We start from the raw sequence: 17,455 nt of genomic DNA, 5'->3' as shown, positions 1-17,455 counted from the left end.
ATTCACTGGTCAAACCTGTGTTGGATAGCAAGGGCAACAAGCAGAGATATCAACAATGATTTATATCCAACACAGACAGCATGAGGTGGGGTGAAATGGGGTTAAACATCGCGTCCAAGATTATTGCACTTATATAGCGATGTGCATGTACGTGTGTGTGTGTGTGTGTGGCTGCTTGTACTAGTCCGGACTGATGCCGATTTATAGTGCTAGCTCACTGAGATACCATGCCGCAGTTTAACATGAATACCCCACTCAGACACAGTATACTGACTCCGAGGCGACCAGTCCTTGTTTTAGCCACTTAATGCCGAGCGCCAGACAGGGTAACAACAAGTACCATCTTTTAACGTCTTTTGGTATGACGCGGCCGGGGATCGAACCCCGGACCTTCCGCTCTCCCACTAGACCATGGAGGCAGTTCTGACAGCGTGAAGGAGACTAGGTGTACCTGATGGGTTGAAGGAAGATAGACGTACCTGACTGCGGCGACAGCATGTCCGAATTCATGCAGGATGCCACAAACCAGCAGTGTGAGCAGATAATACCAGATCTGACTGGTCGGCAGATTCACACCTGGCATCTGAAGTAGTGAACTGGGTATGAATGACTTCCTGTCACTGCAAACTTTACAAACATACTTCCCTATATTCCTAATATTAACCTAATAGCTTTGGACTAACACATGATAAAAATTTGTCATGTAACGACCCACTCAGCAATATCGGGGTCTGAAAATAATTTACACTGGCCCCGACAATCCAGTGATTAACATCATGAGCATCAATCTATACAATAGGGATACGATGACATGCATTATCAAAGTCATCGAGCCTGACAACCGATCCCGTTGAAGTGGTTGTAGCAGAAGCAGTAGAAAGGAATTAGGGTGAACCTGGACCACAGAAAGGACTATCTGCACCCAATTTCACAAAGTTAAATGTTTTAGAGTTATCTCCCTTTGACCATGATAACCATGTATCAGATTCATCTGTATCACCTTCCTCATCATTAGGTGACCCGTGAAGATCCAGGGTAGACTAGGTCTTCAGCAACACATGCTTGCCGTAGAAGGCGACTATGCTTGTCATAAGAGGTGAATAACGGGATCGGGTGGTCAGGCTCACTGACATGGTTTATGCATGTCATCGTATCCCAATTTCATGGATAGAAGCTCATGATGTCAATCACGGGATTGTCTGGTCCTGACTCGATTATTTACAGACCGCCGTCATTTAGCTGGAATATTGCTGAGGGCGGCGTTAAACAAATAAACAAACCAAACCATCAATGGGTTAGGAGTAAAAAAAAAATTAAAATTTATTTTCTGCATGCATACGCACCCCTCTCCACACATCAATATCTTTGTGAAAGAAGTGTGCATTATACACGAAATACTGTCTTGCTAGACGCACAAGTGGCGACCTGTCTACATCAATACATATCCCTCCAATGCATATCACAAGCAGCATGTCACAGACAATGTGTATCGTTAATGTAATCTGTCACAGTTGAAGATGTCTTCGTATATCATATGGCGATATAGATGTATCGGTTAAGTTTTAATGTCCTGTTGGTTGGTTGTTGTTTAACGCTGTAATTATTGTAGGATGGGTTTTCTGTTGTTTAACGCCGCATTAAGCAATAGTCCAGCTATATGATGGCGGTCTGTAAATAATCGAGTCTGGACCAGACAATCCAGTGATTGACATCATGAGCATCGATCCACGCGATTGGGATATGATGACATGCATCAACCAAGACAGCGACACTGACCACCCGATCCCGTTAGTCGCCTTTTACGACAAGCATAGACGCCTTTTATGGCAAGCATGGGTTGCTGAAGACCTATTCACCCTGGATCTTCACGGGCCCCCACCTTCTTGGTACGATGAGACGCAATCAACCAAGTCACAGAGCATGACCACCTGATCCATTTAATTGCCTAAAATAACCAGCATAGATTGCTGGGGTCCTATTCTAACCCAGGATCCCCACAGCATCACAGCACCTACCACTGGCGTGAGGACCTGGTGCTCCACGGGCTGTCTGCGGAGGGTGTTGAGGACAAGCAACGTCAAGACGAAGATGGAGATGAGCATTGCCACCAGACTGAAGAACACGCCCACGGTGAACCACAGACGCAGCAGAGGCGGATTCCACTGCCCCACGCGGAGGAACAGGCGGTTCAAGGAGTTCGTATACCATCTCAACTGACAAATAGATAATGTCAGACCACTGCTGTCCAACGCTTGACGATATGATCGGCTAGTGGACTTCTTTGTCTGAAACAAAAATGTCATTGTCACTATTCTGAGGAATTGCACATTATAAAGTATCCTATTACTTTAATGTTAGGAACAAAACTTTTACTGTAAGCAAAATAAGGGTGAAACGATACATCGATATTCCAATGCATCGCGATAATTGATAAACGTGGGCCCATTCATCGATACGCCACGCAAACCCCAAATACAGCATTTCCTCGCTATTGTGCCCTTCAATAAACCGCTGACCTGGTTATAGCGGGCGGTAACGCATGGTTCCCAAAAACGTACCTATATTTTTAATAAGCTCAGGTTTTGTACTAACAGATGTTTTTCCCCATCTCAAAAAACATTATCAGCTGATCACTGCAAGCACATAACACCGGAAATACCAGTCAGCAAATCCGAACTGAAGTACGCAATTCAATACCATTATTATATTATCTTGTTTTTAAACGTGTTCATTGTATATCTGGACTTGTGTTTGTTATACATTTTATTAATTTTATTCAAAATACCATTTAATAGTTTTCATTAAGTTAGGTGAAACATGTGTGGAGAGATACAGCAATCATGGTCAGATTACCGCTTTTGACGAATTGAAACGAACTTTAGTTGCTAGAGAACGGATACACATATTAAAAATGCCATACTTTGACTCGTTAAAAGTCATATTTGTGGCAATTTGGCTAATATATGTCAACATAACGTTTTCGCAATCGAAATACATGTAGCACGGGAAGTCCCTACGGTGACTGGTCAAATTGTTCCACACGTAAGAATATCCTGCAACAGCAATCACCAGTACCAAAATGCTACACTTGTGGTTCTTATAATATTAAATATATATATAGTAAAAGCTGCAACTAAAGTAACACGATATTGGAACTGGAATATATTATTCCTGATAAAACAATAATTTCAGATACAATTTCTTTGACCATTGCATCAAAATTCTTTGCAGTTGTATCACTGGTGGAGTACATTAATTATTTTCTGGTGTTTGAACTTTGAATTGTTTTGAAGGAAAGTTAGAGAAAATTCAACTTTGAACCTTAACAACTTCAGTAGTCTTGTTATTATAAAATAATTTTGACTATTCCAAAATCATGAAAGGTGCAATCTTGACAGGCTTTAAGTCTTGTTTTTTTTATCATTGCGTATCAAGATTCGTATCGTATTGTGACCAGAATATCGAGATACATATCGTATCATGACTTTCCTGTATTGTTGCAGCCCTAAAGCAAAGCCAACACAATCCAAACGAAAGAACCATCCTTTCAAATATGTTTGCACAATACAGCTCAACTTCCTTATATATAATCATATTAGGGACTGTCGGGTAGCCTAGTGGTTGAGGCGGTCGTTCGTCATGCAATGGACCCGGGTTCGATTCCCGACTTGGGTACAATGTGTGGAGCCCATTTCTGGTGTCCCCCGCTGTGATATTGCTAAAAATGGCGTAAAACCATACTCACTCTTAAAGCCGATTTTGAGAATTTTTAATGACAACTGCTGCAGACTTGGAGCTTAATATCTGGCAGATAAACCCCTGCTAGACTACCCAGGGGACATAATCCAAGCTTGGCATACTAAATGACTTATTACTGGAACTAGTTGTACCAATAGCAGTAGAAACCCAATTTCATTTCATTGCATCAGTTATATTGCATCAGGTTCGCTATAAAAAGAAAAACAGAAATTGTTCATCATTCATTTACTAATGTCAGGAAAGAGTACACTCAAACCGTTATTCCAGTAAAGTGATGAATTTTGTTACAGGAAAAGAATTTAAGACATATTTGAAGAGATATTCATCATGGAACAGTCTATGCAGGGAGAAAATCCAAAAGCAGAAGTCGTATCTGACATGACTACAGGAGAAAGTTTGAAAGGTAAAACTGACAACACTCATCCAGTATTACAACTAGCTATCAAACTGGAGACTGTATACAACATGAACAATTCTAGAAAACTTACTTTCATCAGTTGAATTAATTATGAGTGAGTGAGTGAGTGAGTGAGTTGGGTTTAACGCCGCTTTTAACAGTATTCCAGTTATATCACAGCGTGTCAGCTTAATGTGGGAGGAAAGCCCGAAGTGATGCAGGTCTCAGACGTTTACCACTTCGGTGAAACCCACGAGCACGGGTATGGTGCTGACAAATGAATGAATTAATTATGGTCATAATACAAATTGTTTAGTTTACCATTTGTACATGCTTAAGAACAATGTCATCAAATATATTACATGAAACCTAAACCAATCACAAATACTTCCACATACAGACATCAAGTCCTTTAGACTAAATTAATTAAAATTAATATCTTGAATCAGTCTGATAGAATAGTGGTTTTGAAAAGATGACTATGACATTCATTAACAAAGGCACTTGGAAATCGTTAATTACAACTAAATAATGCTTGACTATGCAGCTGGTAGATAATGGTTGCAGTGGCTCGCCCAGTATTGTGTAGTCATTATGATACCGAAAACATATATACCTTAAGAAATGCATCCAAGAGGTACAACGATGACCAGAACCCAAGCACAAGAGCTATCCATGTTGACTGTAACATTGTTGTGATAAGACAAATTTGGATCACAGTGCAACATGTGGTTTTTGATCAATATTTTGTCTTGAAATAAACATGAATCATCCTTCACGGCACCACATATACAACGTGACAGCGTTATTGCATCATGTACGGCTTGAAACGAGATGACATCGTTGTCAAATTCATGACAACATTGTCGCAGGAGAGATATAACGGTTATTTAACAGTTAATTCATTACTCAATCAGGAAATGGTTCTTTCATGTGAGCCGCTTTCTATCAGGTGTGCGTGCATAATCTAGGTCAAAAGCTGCTCCGGAGTAAATCATCGCCTTAATTTCCGATTGGTTGGATTATGTACTATTTGTCTAAAGACTAATAAAATCTATGTACTAAATCATTTGTGCCTGATTTTTGTCTTTTGTCTATACTTGAACTAAACCATAATATACTTATTTGTACTTATCTATTTCAATATTATCAATCCTTTTTTAGTATTTTATTATCATTTAAAGTATATCTACATAACGAATTTTTTATCTACTTCATTAGTTTACTGAATATAGTATCTTGTATTCAGGAAGTTCCGGGAGGATTGTGGTATATGAGAGACTTGCATCAGAAAGCATGGCAGGCGAAGAAGAAGAGAAGTCGGTGAACCGACAGCCTCACTTGTCCCGTCAAGATCTTACAACTCTTGTGAGTAAAGAGGCGATGTGAGCTAAACACTCATTAGACTATAAATAAAACCAAGTCATGTCCAAATACATCAATAAAATTGTTTCTCAGACTGTTGTGTACCGGCGTATGGAAATGAAGCTGTTGACATGCTTATTTTAGGAGTAACTTGAATGTAAGCAGCTGTTCTTAATTTGGTCGGGGTTTTTTTCTTTGTGTAATAATGCATTGTTTTAATTTTTTTTTTTTAATACCATACCTTACTGACTTACTCATTTATTCAAATTTGAATAAGATACTGTAAATGTTAATGGTTGACTTAAAATGATTAACATGAATAATAATCACAAGTCAGAATGCTTGAACCAAGTATTGAAACGTTTTCTTAATGGAGTATGTTATTGTATAAGTACGGTGAAGCTGTTGTGTAAAAAATTAAGTCACGTATCATTGATGATATGCCATGTTATTTTTTTGCAGGAGGTAAAAAGGTTGACACCACTGACACCAGATGTCATCAGTAGACAAGCCACTATTAACATAGGTAAGATGTCAAAAGTTATAGAATTTTATCAGTCATCATGTGTTTCAATGTTCAGTGATGTTTGTTTTCGAGAATAATTAGATGTCAGCGTTAGAAACAAACAGTTTTCATTCACTAGTCCTTATGATGATAACATATAGCAAAACCCTTAAAAAGGGCAAATTTCTACTGGTCCTTATGATACCTTAACTATTGGGCAGGACTACAGGACTAGTGCCAATTTCTAACGCAGGATGTGATACTTTGAATGCTTGGCTTACTCATACAGAGAATTAAGAAACCTCAACACTTTTGTAACTGATTTGTAAATTCATCCAATGCAGTACGTGTTTGAAATAGACAATGGCCTGTAGGCTCGAGGCCGACAGATTTGTTCTCGGGCTGATAGTTTTAAATTTCAGCATGCCCTTACAGCCTACAGTTTATTTAAGTAATTATTTATTGAGCTTTATTTTAAGTAATAAACATAACTTCCATATTTATGAACACTAGGATTTAGGGCTGTTACGATTCACTCGCGTATTTGCTGAATCGAACCATAACCATTCATGAATTGAATTCGTTATTCATGGCCACTAGTATCGAATATATTTATGAATATGCTATCATGTATATTAACATACCCTGTACCTAAAAATATCCACAACAACATATTTCATAGTATTGTTTTCACTGGTCATTGTCGCATTTGAGCAGATACTAGTACCTGGATAAGTGCAGTATATAAATCTATAATTTATTAATAATTAACAAACTATGTCAAATAAATTATGATGTTATTGTTTCACTGAATATAATAAAAAATACATAAACTGCTGACTTGTTATTGTAATTGTGAATTAATATTCATATTCGTTACCCTATACTTGTGATATGAATCGTATTCGCCTCATAGTGTATTCGTTACAGCCCTACTAGGATTAGACATGTCAAGTGGTGTATGACTAATAGTCGCAAAGATGCTTTACAAGCTGATGATTTCCTGATAGATGTTGGCTTCATCTATCACCTCTGATTCTTTGGGAACTCGGTGTGATTGCAGTAAAAGCTTTTGGTTTACTGGTTGTGTGTTATAATTTATGAAAGAGTATGTTTCCCTGCTTCAGCTAAAATGTTTGGGCCTACAGTTTTTCCACTGGGTCAACAGTTTATAAAATGTGCTGGCCCTTAAGGCTTTCAGTTTACCTGCTGAGTTTCAGACACTGATCTGATGTGACCTTAAAAGGTGACTATGCTTGTCGTAAAACGCGACTAACGGGATCGGGTGGTCAGGCTCGCTGACTTGGTTGATGCATGACATCGATCCCAATTGCATGGATCGATGCACATGATATCAATCACTGGATTGTCTGGTCCAAACTCGATTATTTACAGACCGCCATCATATAGCTGGAATATTGCTTAGTGCGGCGTTAAACAACAGAAAACCCATCCTACAGTAATCTAATACAATCCACAGAAAACAATAACAGGAGACTAGTAGACTCACGGCACTGACAGTTATTTCTGTGTTTCAGGCACCATTGGCCATGTGGCTCATGGAAAGTCAACAGTGGTGAAAGCCATTTCTGGAGTACAGGTAATGAAGCTTTTTTGTGGCCACTTGCTATTTCTGGTGTTACATGCTAACAGTAATGTCTTTGCTTTGGGAAAACAGGACAATGAAAACTCACTCTCACCCCCCTCTACGGAGATGTATATTTTAGGGGAAAAGTGTCCACTAAACACAAGAAAATAGGGTGCCTAGAAAATGCAACCCTCAAATTTAGAAAATGACACACCCCACCCACCCCCAAAACATATATAAAATTCTGTGGGTAAAATCCTCTCCAACACCTAAACTAAAAATGCAGTCAGCATGGTCAGTAAGAGACCGATTTTGTGATTCAATAAACTGGACAAGTAGATGTTATCTCCAGGCAAGTGAATTTTTACTGTTTTGCTTGCTTCACAATTTTGATATTTCCACACCCCAGATAATATCAAGTTGTCTATTACCCTGTCACCACCAAAAAGATATTGTGTATTGGGTTTTAATTTTGTTTACCTATGTTACCATAGTTGTGATTTATTGAGGTATGTGCTAAGAACTGTGAACTATTTTCTTTGTCTATTTGTGTTGTCGTGGTAACATTCATACTATTTGTGTTTCAGACTGTCAGATTTAAGAATGAATTGGAGAGAAACATCACAATCAAACTGGGTTATGCCAATGCAAAGGTAAATACTAGACATGTGTTTGTATCATGTTGGATTTAATGGTTCTCAAAAACTTCTCATGCTATCAAGACCCATGGAGATCCGGGTAGAGAATAGGTCTCCGCAACCCATGCTTGCCGTAAGAGGCAACTATATTTGTCATAAGAGGCAACTAACAGGATTGAGTGGTCAGGCTTTCTGACTTGGTTGATGCATGTCATCATATCCCAATTGCGTGGATCGATGTTCATGATGTCAATCACCGGATTGTCTGGTCCAGACTCTATTATTTACACAACGCCGTCATATAGCTGGAATAATCCTGAACGAGGCGTTAAACAACAAACAAGCAAATCATGCTATCAATGTCTAGTAGATAGAGCAGTGTCTGCCCAGAGAGCAGAAAATCAGTGGTTCCATTCCTGGCCATGTCATACCAAAAACCAACCCCAATTGGGATTCCTTGACACTAAAGGTTTGCTGTGAAGTTGATGTAATGGGTGATCGTGTCATCTGGTTAGTTATACCCCCGACAAAATGTCGAGGGTATATAGTTATACCAAGGTTCCGTCCGTCCGTCCGTCCGAAAACTTTGTCCACGCGATTTCTCTTAAACTATTCAGGGGATTCATCTCAAACTTAGTACATATAATCTGAGTCATATGGAGGGGTGCAGTCAAAAGAAAAAAATTGTTTTTATTAATTTTCCATTTTTTAATGAATTTTTCAAAACCCCAACGTCCGTCCGAAACCTTTGTCCTCAAGATTTCTCTTAATCTATTCAGTGGATTCATCTCAGACTTAGTACATATAACCTGTGTCATATGGAGGGGTGCAGTCAAAAGAAAAATATTGTTTTTATTAATTTTCCATTTTTTATGAATTTTTCAAACCCTAACCCTATCCTAGCTATTTAATTTGTAACTACTGACACACTAGGCGGGTTGGGAGTATTAGTGAGCCACGTTCACTTTTGCACTTGTTGTCATTGTTGTACCCTTACCACATAGATTGATGCTCATGCTATCAATCACCAGTTTGTATGGATCCCCATGATCATCTTAGATCATATAGAGGCAGCTGTGGTGGGGGTGGTCGGGTAGCCTAGTAGTTAAAGCATTCGCTCATCACGCCGAAGACCCAGGTTCGATTCCCGACATGGGTACAATGTGTGAAGCCCATTTCTGGTGTTCCCCACCGCGATATTGCTGGAATATTGCTAAAAGCGGCGTAAAACCATACTCACTCACTGGTGTATTGATCGTTCAAATCAAGCTGATACAGGTATGCCAAAACATAATGACATTGTTAAAGATGCGAGAAAATAACTTGCATAATTTCCTTGTTCCAGATTTACAAATGTGATAACGAGTCTTGTCCAAGACCGGGCTGTTACAGGTCATGTGGTAGCGCTACCCAAGATGTCTTTCCCTGTGACAGAATCGGATGCAGCGGCAAATTCAGACTACTGAGGTGAGGCCACGAAAATTGATAAAGTGCCTCTGAACAACCATGCAGGATTTGTAAACAATACTTTCATGGTTATCTTTGTTTTATTTATCCTGGTAAAAGATCTGGTGTCATGTTATTATTTAATGTCACAGTTGGGATACTGGGTCAGACTGGGTCCTCTTTAACCTATCCTGGGGGTAAGAGGTCACTTAGTGGATTGGATGGTCAGACTAGCTGTCTTGGTTCGTTGTCATTGCATCCCAACTGCATGCTTGCTGTGAGAGGTGACTATACATGCCATGAGAGGCGACAAACGGGATCGGTTGGTCAGGCTCGCTGACTTGGTTGATGCATGTCATTGTATCCAAATTGCGTGGATTAATGCTCATGATGTCAATCGCTTGATTGTCTGGTCCAGAACTGATTATTTACAGACCAGTCTTACAGCTGGAATATTGATGAGTGCGGCATTAAATAACAAACTCTTTGTGAGATGATTGTATGGTGTAAGGATATTGCGTGGTGTACGATAATTGCGTGGTAAGACAGTTACGCTGTGTAAGATAATGGCTATCTGTTGTGATTTGTTTGCAGGCATGTTTCCTTTGTTGATTGCCCAGGCCACGACATTCTTATGGCAACCATGTTGAACGGAGCAGCTGTTATGGATGCTGCACTTCTTCTCATAGGTGAGCCCTCTTCGCATTATGAAGATACTGTAACCATGGTTACTGAGTATTCGATAGCCTTCATAGTCTAGTAGATAGAGAATGAAAGGTCAATGGTTCGATCACTGGCAACGTCATACCACAAAGACGTGAAAAAATGGCACTTGTTGTTACCCTGCCTGGTGCTCGGCGTTAAGGATATAAAACAAGGATTGGTTGGAGGAGTCAGTTTAATGGGTCTGAGAGGAGTATTTATTGTAAACTGGGGCGTGGCATCTTCGTGAGATAGCTGTCTAAAACTGTCATTAGTCCAGACCAGTACAAGGGCTCACATCAGGTTGCTACAGTCTTGAACACAGCAACATTAAATCTCCTTGAAACTCGAACAAAACATAAAAGTGCCCAATGGGGTTGCCAGGATGACACGCCAAAGACCCAGGTTCGATTCCTGACATGGGTACAATGTTTGAAGCCCATTTCTGGGGTCCCCTGCCGTGATATTGATGGAATATTGCTAAAAGCGGCGTAATAGAATACTTACTCTGAACCAGTTCTCAATGCTTCTATGTTGCTACAAATTGGAACTAAATAAAACTGATAGAAAATGTAAACATAGTAAACATTTTTGTCTTGTTCAAGCAGGACTAGCTGCTAACTCATGAAATTAGGGTCACGTTAGTCCCTTCAACACAATAGGAAATTTGTAGCATATATAATGACCCTCTGACCAGTGTGTGAGCTACTGTTTGATGTGGGTCAACATTTCAGCTGGGAATGAGTCCTGTCCTCAACCCCAGACCTCGGAGCATCTGGCAGCTGTGGAGATCATGAAGCTGAAACACATCCTCATCCTCCAGAACAAGATCGACTTGGTCAAAGAAACACAGGCCAAGGAGCAGTATGAACAGATCCTGGCTTTTGTGAAAGGTGAAAACAATGCTGTACTCCAGACTAAAGATTCCAGACTGAAACATGTCTGGTTGAACATGTTGAAAGTTAATTGTGAACATTGTTGCACCCTGACTAAGATTTTGAATTGGAACTATGCTTTTAGGTTTATAGCTGTATCATTTCCTATGTAGGGTTTTTAGTATGTAACACTGCCTGCTCCATACTACCCTATTTATTGCCATTGTGAAACTTAACTGAGCACTCTCGCTTTTTAGCTCACTGAAAAAGTCAGTACGGTTGCCGAGTCGACTCGGGCATAGGATTTTTTTTTTTTTTGATTTTTTTTATTTATTTATTTTTTTTTTTGATATTTTTTTTTTTTTTTTTTTACATTTTTTATTTGATTTTTTTTTTCAGTTCAGAGGGTGCATAGCATGTGTTCATAGTCATCATATCATAAAGAGGCATATAAGTCACTCCAAAATTGCAAAATTTCCCTTAGGCCAGCCAGGAACCTATAAGACTGATATGAGAATTGGGAGGTTGAGCTCTGTGTCTTTTCTGATTGTGTGTCTGATATGGATTGTTGATAATACTTTTAGTCACTAGTTTGCCTGTTTCACACTTGATAGTTGCTGGAATAATTCTGCCTGGGGCATTAGACATTCTCTACCATTGTTAAAACTTGTACATTACATGGATGTTTGTGTTTCAGGCACAGTGGCTGAGGGGGCACCTGTCATCCCGGTCTCGGCTCAGCTCAAGTACAATATCGACGTTGTGTGTGAATATGTTGTCAAAAGCATCCCTGTGCCAGTCAGGGACTTCACATCAGAACCAAGGCTGATAGGTCAGTTTCCATGGCAACTGGTCGAAGTATTCGCAAAATATTTAATAGGCTGTGGAGAATGGTTAACATGTTTAATGTTTTATCCATCGCCCAAACACAGTTTTGTTGGGGATATAGAAACAATTTCTGGCCATTCGTCATTGTTTCCGGAATATCACTCATAAGCTGTTCAATATTTCTTGAAAATTTGTAAGTAGATCAAATACCACATATCATACAACCCTAGTGGAATACCAGGTTAAAAAATTGTTTTGACATGCAGCTAAGTGGGTGAGTTTGTCAGGCTTGCTTAATGTTTATTAGAATACAAGCAAACAATGCATCATACATCAATTCAGGAAATGTGTAATTGTGTTGCTCTTTTGTTATGGAATTGTAATTTGGACATGTTTGATTTTGAAAAGTTTTGTGTGTTGTTTAACGTCGCACTCAGCAATATTCCAGTTATGTGAGAGTGTCCGTAAATAATCATGTCAGTCCAATGATTGATGTCTTGAGCATCGATCAACAGAATTGGGATAGGATGACATACCTCAAAGTCGGTGAGTCTGACCACACAAACCCGTTTGTCGCTCTTGCGACAAGTATAGTTGCTTTATATGGCAAGCATGGGTTCCTGAAGATCTATTCTACCAAGGATTTTCATGGATGGGTCTATCTGCTGAAAAGAACTATAACTATTTCATGTCATTAGAAGGTGTAGAAAATAATTTAGTCAACGATAACTGCTTGATAATGTCAGTTGTACTCACATTCTTTAGGTTTTGGTTCAGTCACCAACAGTGTTATATTGTCAATTCCAGGTTAAACTGAACTTTTCTACCTTCCAGTTATCAGATCCTTTGATGTGAACAAGCCAGGATGTGAGGTTGATGACCTCAAGGGGGGCGTCGCCGGCGGAAGTATCCTGCGAGGTGTTCTCAAGGTAAGAAAACATTGACTTGTATTATCTGTATGGTGATTTGATAAGTCCCTGCAAAGCAAACTATTCCATGCCTTTAATAGGCATAGCAGACACCTACGATGATTGACAAACAAACAAACATTATGTAGGACTATGAACTGTCTGGGGTAAAATAGGTTCATTATACCTAAAAGGGCACGTGGCAGGTGGAAGTATCCTTAAATAACGGAGTTAATATGCATCCATAAGAAGCATGCACCGGAACCCTATGATCATGGGTTTGCATCACAGTTTCCTCCTGATTATTTTTCCAGGTTTGTCCGCACCACAATCATGCTAATTACTTGTCACGTCCACAGGTTGGTCAGGAGATCGAGGTACGGCCGGGCATTGTGTCACGTGACCAGGAGGGCAAGCTGACCTGTCGGCCAATCCTGTCCAGAATTGTCTCTCTGTTTGCTGAACAGAATGACTTGCAGTATGCTGTTCCTGGGGGGCTTATCGGTGAGGACACAAAACCTGGACTGGGAAGCTGATCTTGTGCCATTTGCTACATTGTTGACTGAATAGGACATTCTTCAGTGTTGACGCATGCCTTGGAAAAATAAATGAATTTCTTTTGGGCCCTGAAAAGTACTTGAAATTTAAAAAAAAAAGGTTTAGTTTAAAAAGTAGGAGAATTGTTGATTATCTTCAATAGGTTGACATCGTTATTGCCTGTGGAATTCTTGTTGTAATGTATTTCACGTCAATTGGCCTAGGCATTGGTGAACAATTACCCTTGTGCAGGTGAACAGTTACCCATTGCATGGGGAACAATTACCATAATTACCCTTGTTTTCTGACGATTATTCTGGTCCCTGGTGAACAATTGCCCTTGCCCTGGTGAACAATTTCCCATTGTATGGTGAACAATTGCCCTTGCCCTGGTGAACAATTACCCTTGCCCGGGTGAACAATTACCCTTGCCCTTGTGAACAATTACCCTTGCCCTGGTGAACAATTACCCATGCACTGGTCACTGTATGAACATGTATGCATCAAACTGGTATTCACAATATATCACACTAATCTTCGCACACATTTCATAAGAAAATAACACCAATGACCAACACTAGTTTCAGACTTTAGGGTTTCATAGTTTAATGTCAAAACAGATCTTGTTCTTTATAGCTGTCCAGTATCTTACCCAAGGTACTACTACGACTAATCACTTTGGATGGTTTACAATCAATATCCAAATAAATTTCCACCTGTGCAGGTGTTGGTACCAAGATTGACCCCACTTTGTGTCGAGCTGACCGCATGGTTGGACAGGTGCTTGGAGCGGTGGACGCTCTGCCGGACATCTACACAGAGTTGGAGATCTCCTTCTTCCTCCTCAGACGACTTCTCGGGGTCAAGACCGAGGGAGACAAGAAAGGCGCGAAGGTCAGTAGTGGTGCACCTATCAATCATAGGAACTGTTTTATCTACCTGTGAAGATTTGGGGAAGAATAGGTCTCGGAAACCCATGCTTGCCGTAAAAGGCGACTATCCTTGTCGTAAGATAAAGATTCCTGCAACTGAATTCTAATTTCAGATGTCTTCTAACATTGAATTTTAACGTTGTGTTTAATGCAGTGAAGTATATTTGAAGTCCCTTCCTCTGTTTTCCCTTCTACAAACCCAAACAATACCATATTCGACGTAATAAGCGCCCAAGGCGATATTTGCTGATATATTGTCAAGTGAACAATCCTAATTAACACCCCTTCCGATTGATCAATGTACACACACGTGTGTTATATGCACCCTTAATTATGGGCATTCAAATTCTTGAAAATATATCTGTTGCGTATAATACGCACAGACTTTTCTTTTGTATCATTTCAGGCTGTCAGCATAAACCACCAAATTTACGATCTTTCAACTTTGTTGTTTATCTCACCAAAATTATATTCTAATAAGAGACCCTTATTTCTAATTCTGAGAGCGCCCTGCGTGCTTATTACGTCGAATACGGCATTTATGAGTACAACATGAATTGGAAAATGGTTAATTCAAATTTGGGGATTCATACATGGGGCTGAATATCGACCTCTGAGCAATAGTGGGAACATATTCAAATGCATGTGAAAGTAGTTTGAAGTTAACATAACTACATTGATCATTTGTACAGGTCCAGAGGCTAGCTAAGAATGAGATTTTGATGGTGAACATCGGCTCGCTGTCGACTGGAGGTCGTGTGCTGGCTGTGAAGGCTGATTTGGCAAAGATCGGCCTGACAAATCCTGTGTGTACTGAGATTGGAGAGAAAATTGCCCTGAGTAGGAGAGTTGAGAAACACTGGAGGTACGTAGACCAGTTGCATACACATGGATATGTTCTATGGTGGTTGTGGGGACAGGAAGGTTTGTGGGGGTGGGTTGGGGGTCACCAGCAAGCACGCCTGTTGGAATTCCAGGTCAGAATTTGTTCCCAGAAACCTATGCTGGTTGTAAGAGGTGACTAACTGGATCAGGTGGTCAGACTTGGTGACCTGGTCGAGTGTGTGTCAACATACCCAAATTGTGTGGGTTGCCACTGGTTTACTGTGACCTGTGGGGACTCAGGATTAGAATTTGTCCCCAGCAACGTGAATGTCATGCAGGTTTAATAGATTGGTTGGTTGGTTTGTTGTTTAACGCCTCACTCAGCAATATTCCAGCTATATGACGGCGGTCTGTAAATAATCGAGTCTGGACCAGACAATCCAGTAATTAATATCATGAGCATCAATCCACGCAATTGGGATACGATGACATGCATCACCCAAGTCAGCGAGCCTGACCACCCGATCCCGTTAGTCGCCTTTTATGGCAAGCATGGGTTGCTGAAGACCTATTCTACCCCGGAACTTCACGGGTCTGGTCAGGAATTGTAACTAAGTTGATAGGGTAACCTAGATCCGGGGTAGAATGGGTCTTCAGCAACCCCTTCTTGCCATAAAAGGTGGCTATGCTTGTCATAATAGGAGACTAACGGGATCAGGTGGTCAGGCTCCCTGACTTGGTTGATGCATGTCATAATCCTATCCCAATTGCATTGATCGATGCTCATGATGTCAATCACTGGATTGTCTGGTCCAGACTGAATTATTTATCATATAGTTGGAATATTGCTGAGTGTGGTGTTAAACAACAAATAGTGTTACCTGACAGCATGAATTGTTGTTGGTAAACAAATCACTGGATTGTCTGATTATTTACAGGCCTCTGTCAAATAACAAAAAATATTTACAGTTCGAGGTTGACTTTATGTCAACTGGGTTTGCTTCGGAACCCTAGTCACAGAACGCTTCCTAAAACCACTTGATGTTTTTTCGTTCAACAGCTGTGTTCTCTTTTTCAGATTGATCGGATGGGGTCAGATACGAAGAGGAGTGAAAGTAAATCCTGAATCTTAAGATGCAACATTTTAGGACTAAATTAACAAATTGTTGACACTCGAGTGCCTGCGTGGTTCTACAGAAACAGTTGGAACCTGACTGACGGTGCCATGATAGCAGCACACATGGACTTTCCCAAAACGTGAATCATCGTGTTTCTATTCAGTTAAATACCTAGACATATTCCAAATATGATTGGTCATGTGATGTTAGGATATGAATAGCCAACAGTTAATGTACAGACAAGTTTAAATGGGTGATACTCATAACTTTCATATATCACAATTTCATTCAAATGATTGTTCTGATTTTAACATCACTTTAGACATGCATGAAGATTAAGGGGAAACATTGATTCAATCTTCGACATCTGTATTTATGAAAAGTGTATTAATTAAGAGATACTACTCAAAAGACGTGAAGACCACTTCTGTCATATTACTATAGTTAATCTGGGGCGGTCGGGTAGCCTAGTGGTTAAAGCATTCGCTCGTCATGCCGAAGACCTGGGTTCGAATTCTGACATGGGTACAATGTGTAAAGCCCATTTCTGGTGTCCCCGCCGTGATATTGCTGGAATATTGCTAAAAGCGGCGTAAAACTATACTCACTCACTTACTATAGTCAATCTGTTATAAGTTAGATCATTAAGAGTAACCGTTACTCATATGAGACAACATATATACTACCAAACTGTCATACCATGACAGATTAACTACAGTAATATGAAAGAATCGGTGGTCCTTAACTTCTTTTGAGTAGTATGGCAAGTGGTTCTGATGGTTTCATTTCATTATTCTGTTCCCCTTGATGGCAAGGGCGTCATGGTTTGCGTGTATGTAACCAAGGTAACGCCGATACATGCCTCCGCACCACAAAGACACAGTTGTTGACCACCTGCTGAATTCGAGGACTGAACAAACTGACCACATCTGGATATTCAGGAGAAAGACATCCCTCTTCCTGATGGTTGAGTCCTTATCAATGTTCATATGTCCTATGTTATTCAACATTCATGTGAAAATAAATTTACAT

The 17,455-nt window shown here is 40.0% G+C and overlaps 2 protein-coding genes across 3 annotated transcripts in view; one reads left to right on the top strand and one right to left on the bottom strand.

Annotated features, from left to right (window-relative positions):
* LOC139473620 (membrane-bound transcription factor site-2 protease-like) overlaps positions 1 to 5,128 on the bottom strand; it is an 18,705-nt gene extending 13,577 nt beyond the window's left edge. For both annotated transcript variants that reach the window (XM_071256293.1, XM_071256294.1), the window contains exons 1-3: positions 4,773 to 5,128; positions 2,016 to 2,285; positions 480 to 583 (exon numbers count right to left, since the gene is read on the bottom strand). In XM_071256293.1, coding sequence (XP_071112394.1) covers positions 480 to 583; positions 2,016 to 2,285; positions 4,773 to 4,847 — 449 coding nt within the window. In that variant the 5' untranslated portion in view covers positions 4,848 to 5,128. The remainder of the gene's footprint in view (positions 1 to 479; positions 584 to 2,015; positions 2,286 to 4,772) is intronic.
* LOC139473619 (eukaryotic translation initiation factor 2 subunit 3, Y-linked) lies at positions 4,015 to 17,455 on the top strand. The gene is made up of 14 exons (XM_071256292.1): positions 4,015 to 4,162; positions 5,406 to 5,524; positions 5,984 to 6,047; positions 7,565 to 7,626; positions 8,202 to 8,267; positions 9,598 to 9,719; positions 10,293 to 10,387; positions 11,135 to 11,293; positions 11,973 to 12,107; positions 12,938 to 13,032; positions 13,371 to 13,515; positions 14,273 to 14,442; positions 15,173 to 15,345; positions 16,384 to 17,455. Exons 1-14 carry the CDS (start codon positions 4,087 to 4,089, stop codon positions 16,436 to 16,438), a joined length of 1,536 nt encoding a protein of 511 aa, XP_071112393.1. The 5' UTR covers positions 4,015 to 4,086; the 3' UTR covers positions 16,439 to 17,455.

The sequence above is a fragment of the Haliotis cracherodii genome, unplaced genomic scaffold (genome assembly GCF_022045235.1).
Source record: "Haliotis cracherodii isolate W230 unplaced genomic scaffold, xgHalCrac1.p SCAF_3, whole genome shotgun sequence".
Lineage (NCBI taxonomy): Eukaryota > Metazoa > Mollusca > Gastropoda > Lepetellida > Haliotidae > Haliotis > Haliotis cracherodii.
Note: the sequence above shows the minus strand (reverse complement) of the source record. Positions and strands in the feature narration are given on the sequence as shown.

Bases quoted from the DNA above. Each gene is read 5' to 3' on its own strand.
- LOC139473619 (XM_071256292.1), top strand. From the start codon at position 4,087: ATGGAACAGTCTATGCAGGGAGAAAATCCAAAAGCAGAAGTCGTATCT. The intron at 5,525-5,983 runs GTGAGTAAAGAG...ATTTTTTTGCAG, and splicing joins GTCAAGATCTTACAACTCTT to GAGGTAAAAAGGTTGACACC. The intron at 9,720-10,292 runs GTGAGGCCACGA...ATTTGTTTGCAG, and splicing joins GGCAAATTCAGACTACTGAG to GCATGTTTCCTTTGTTGATT.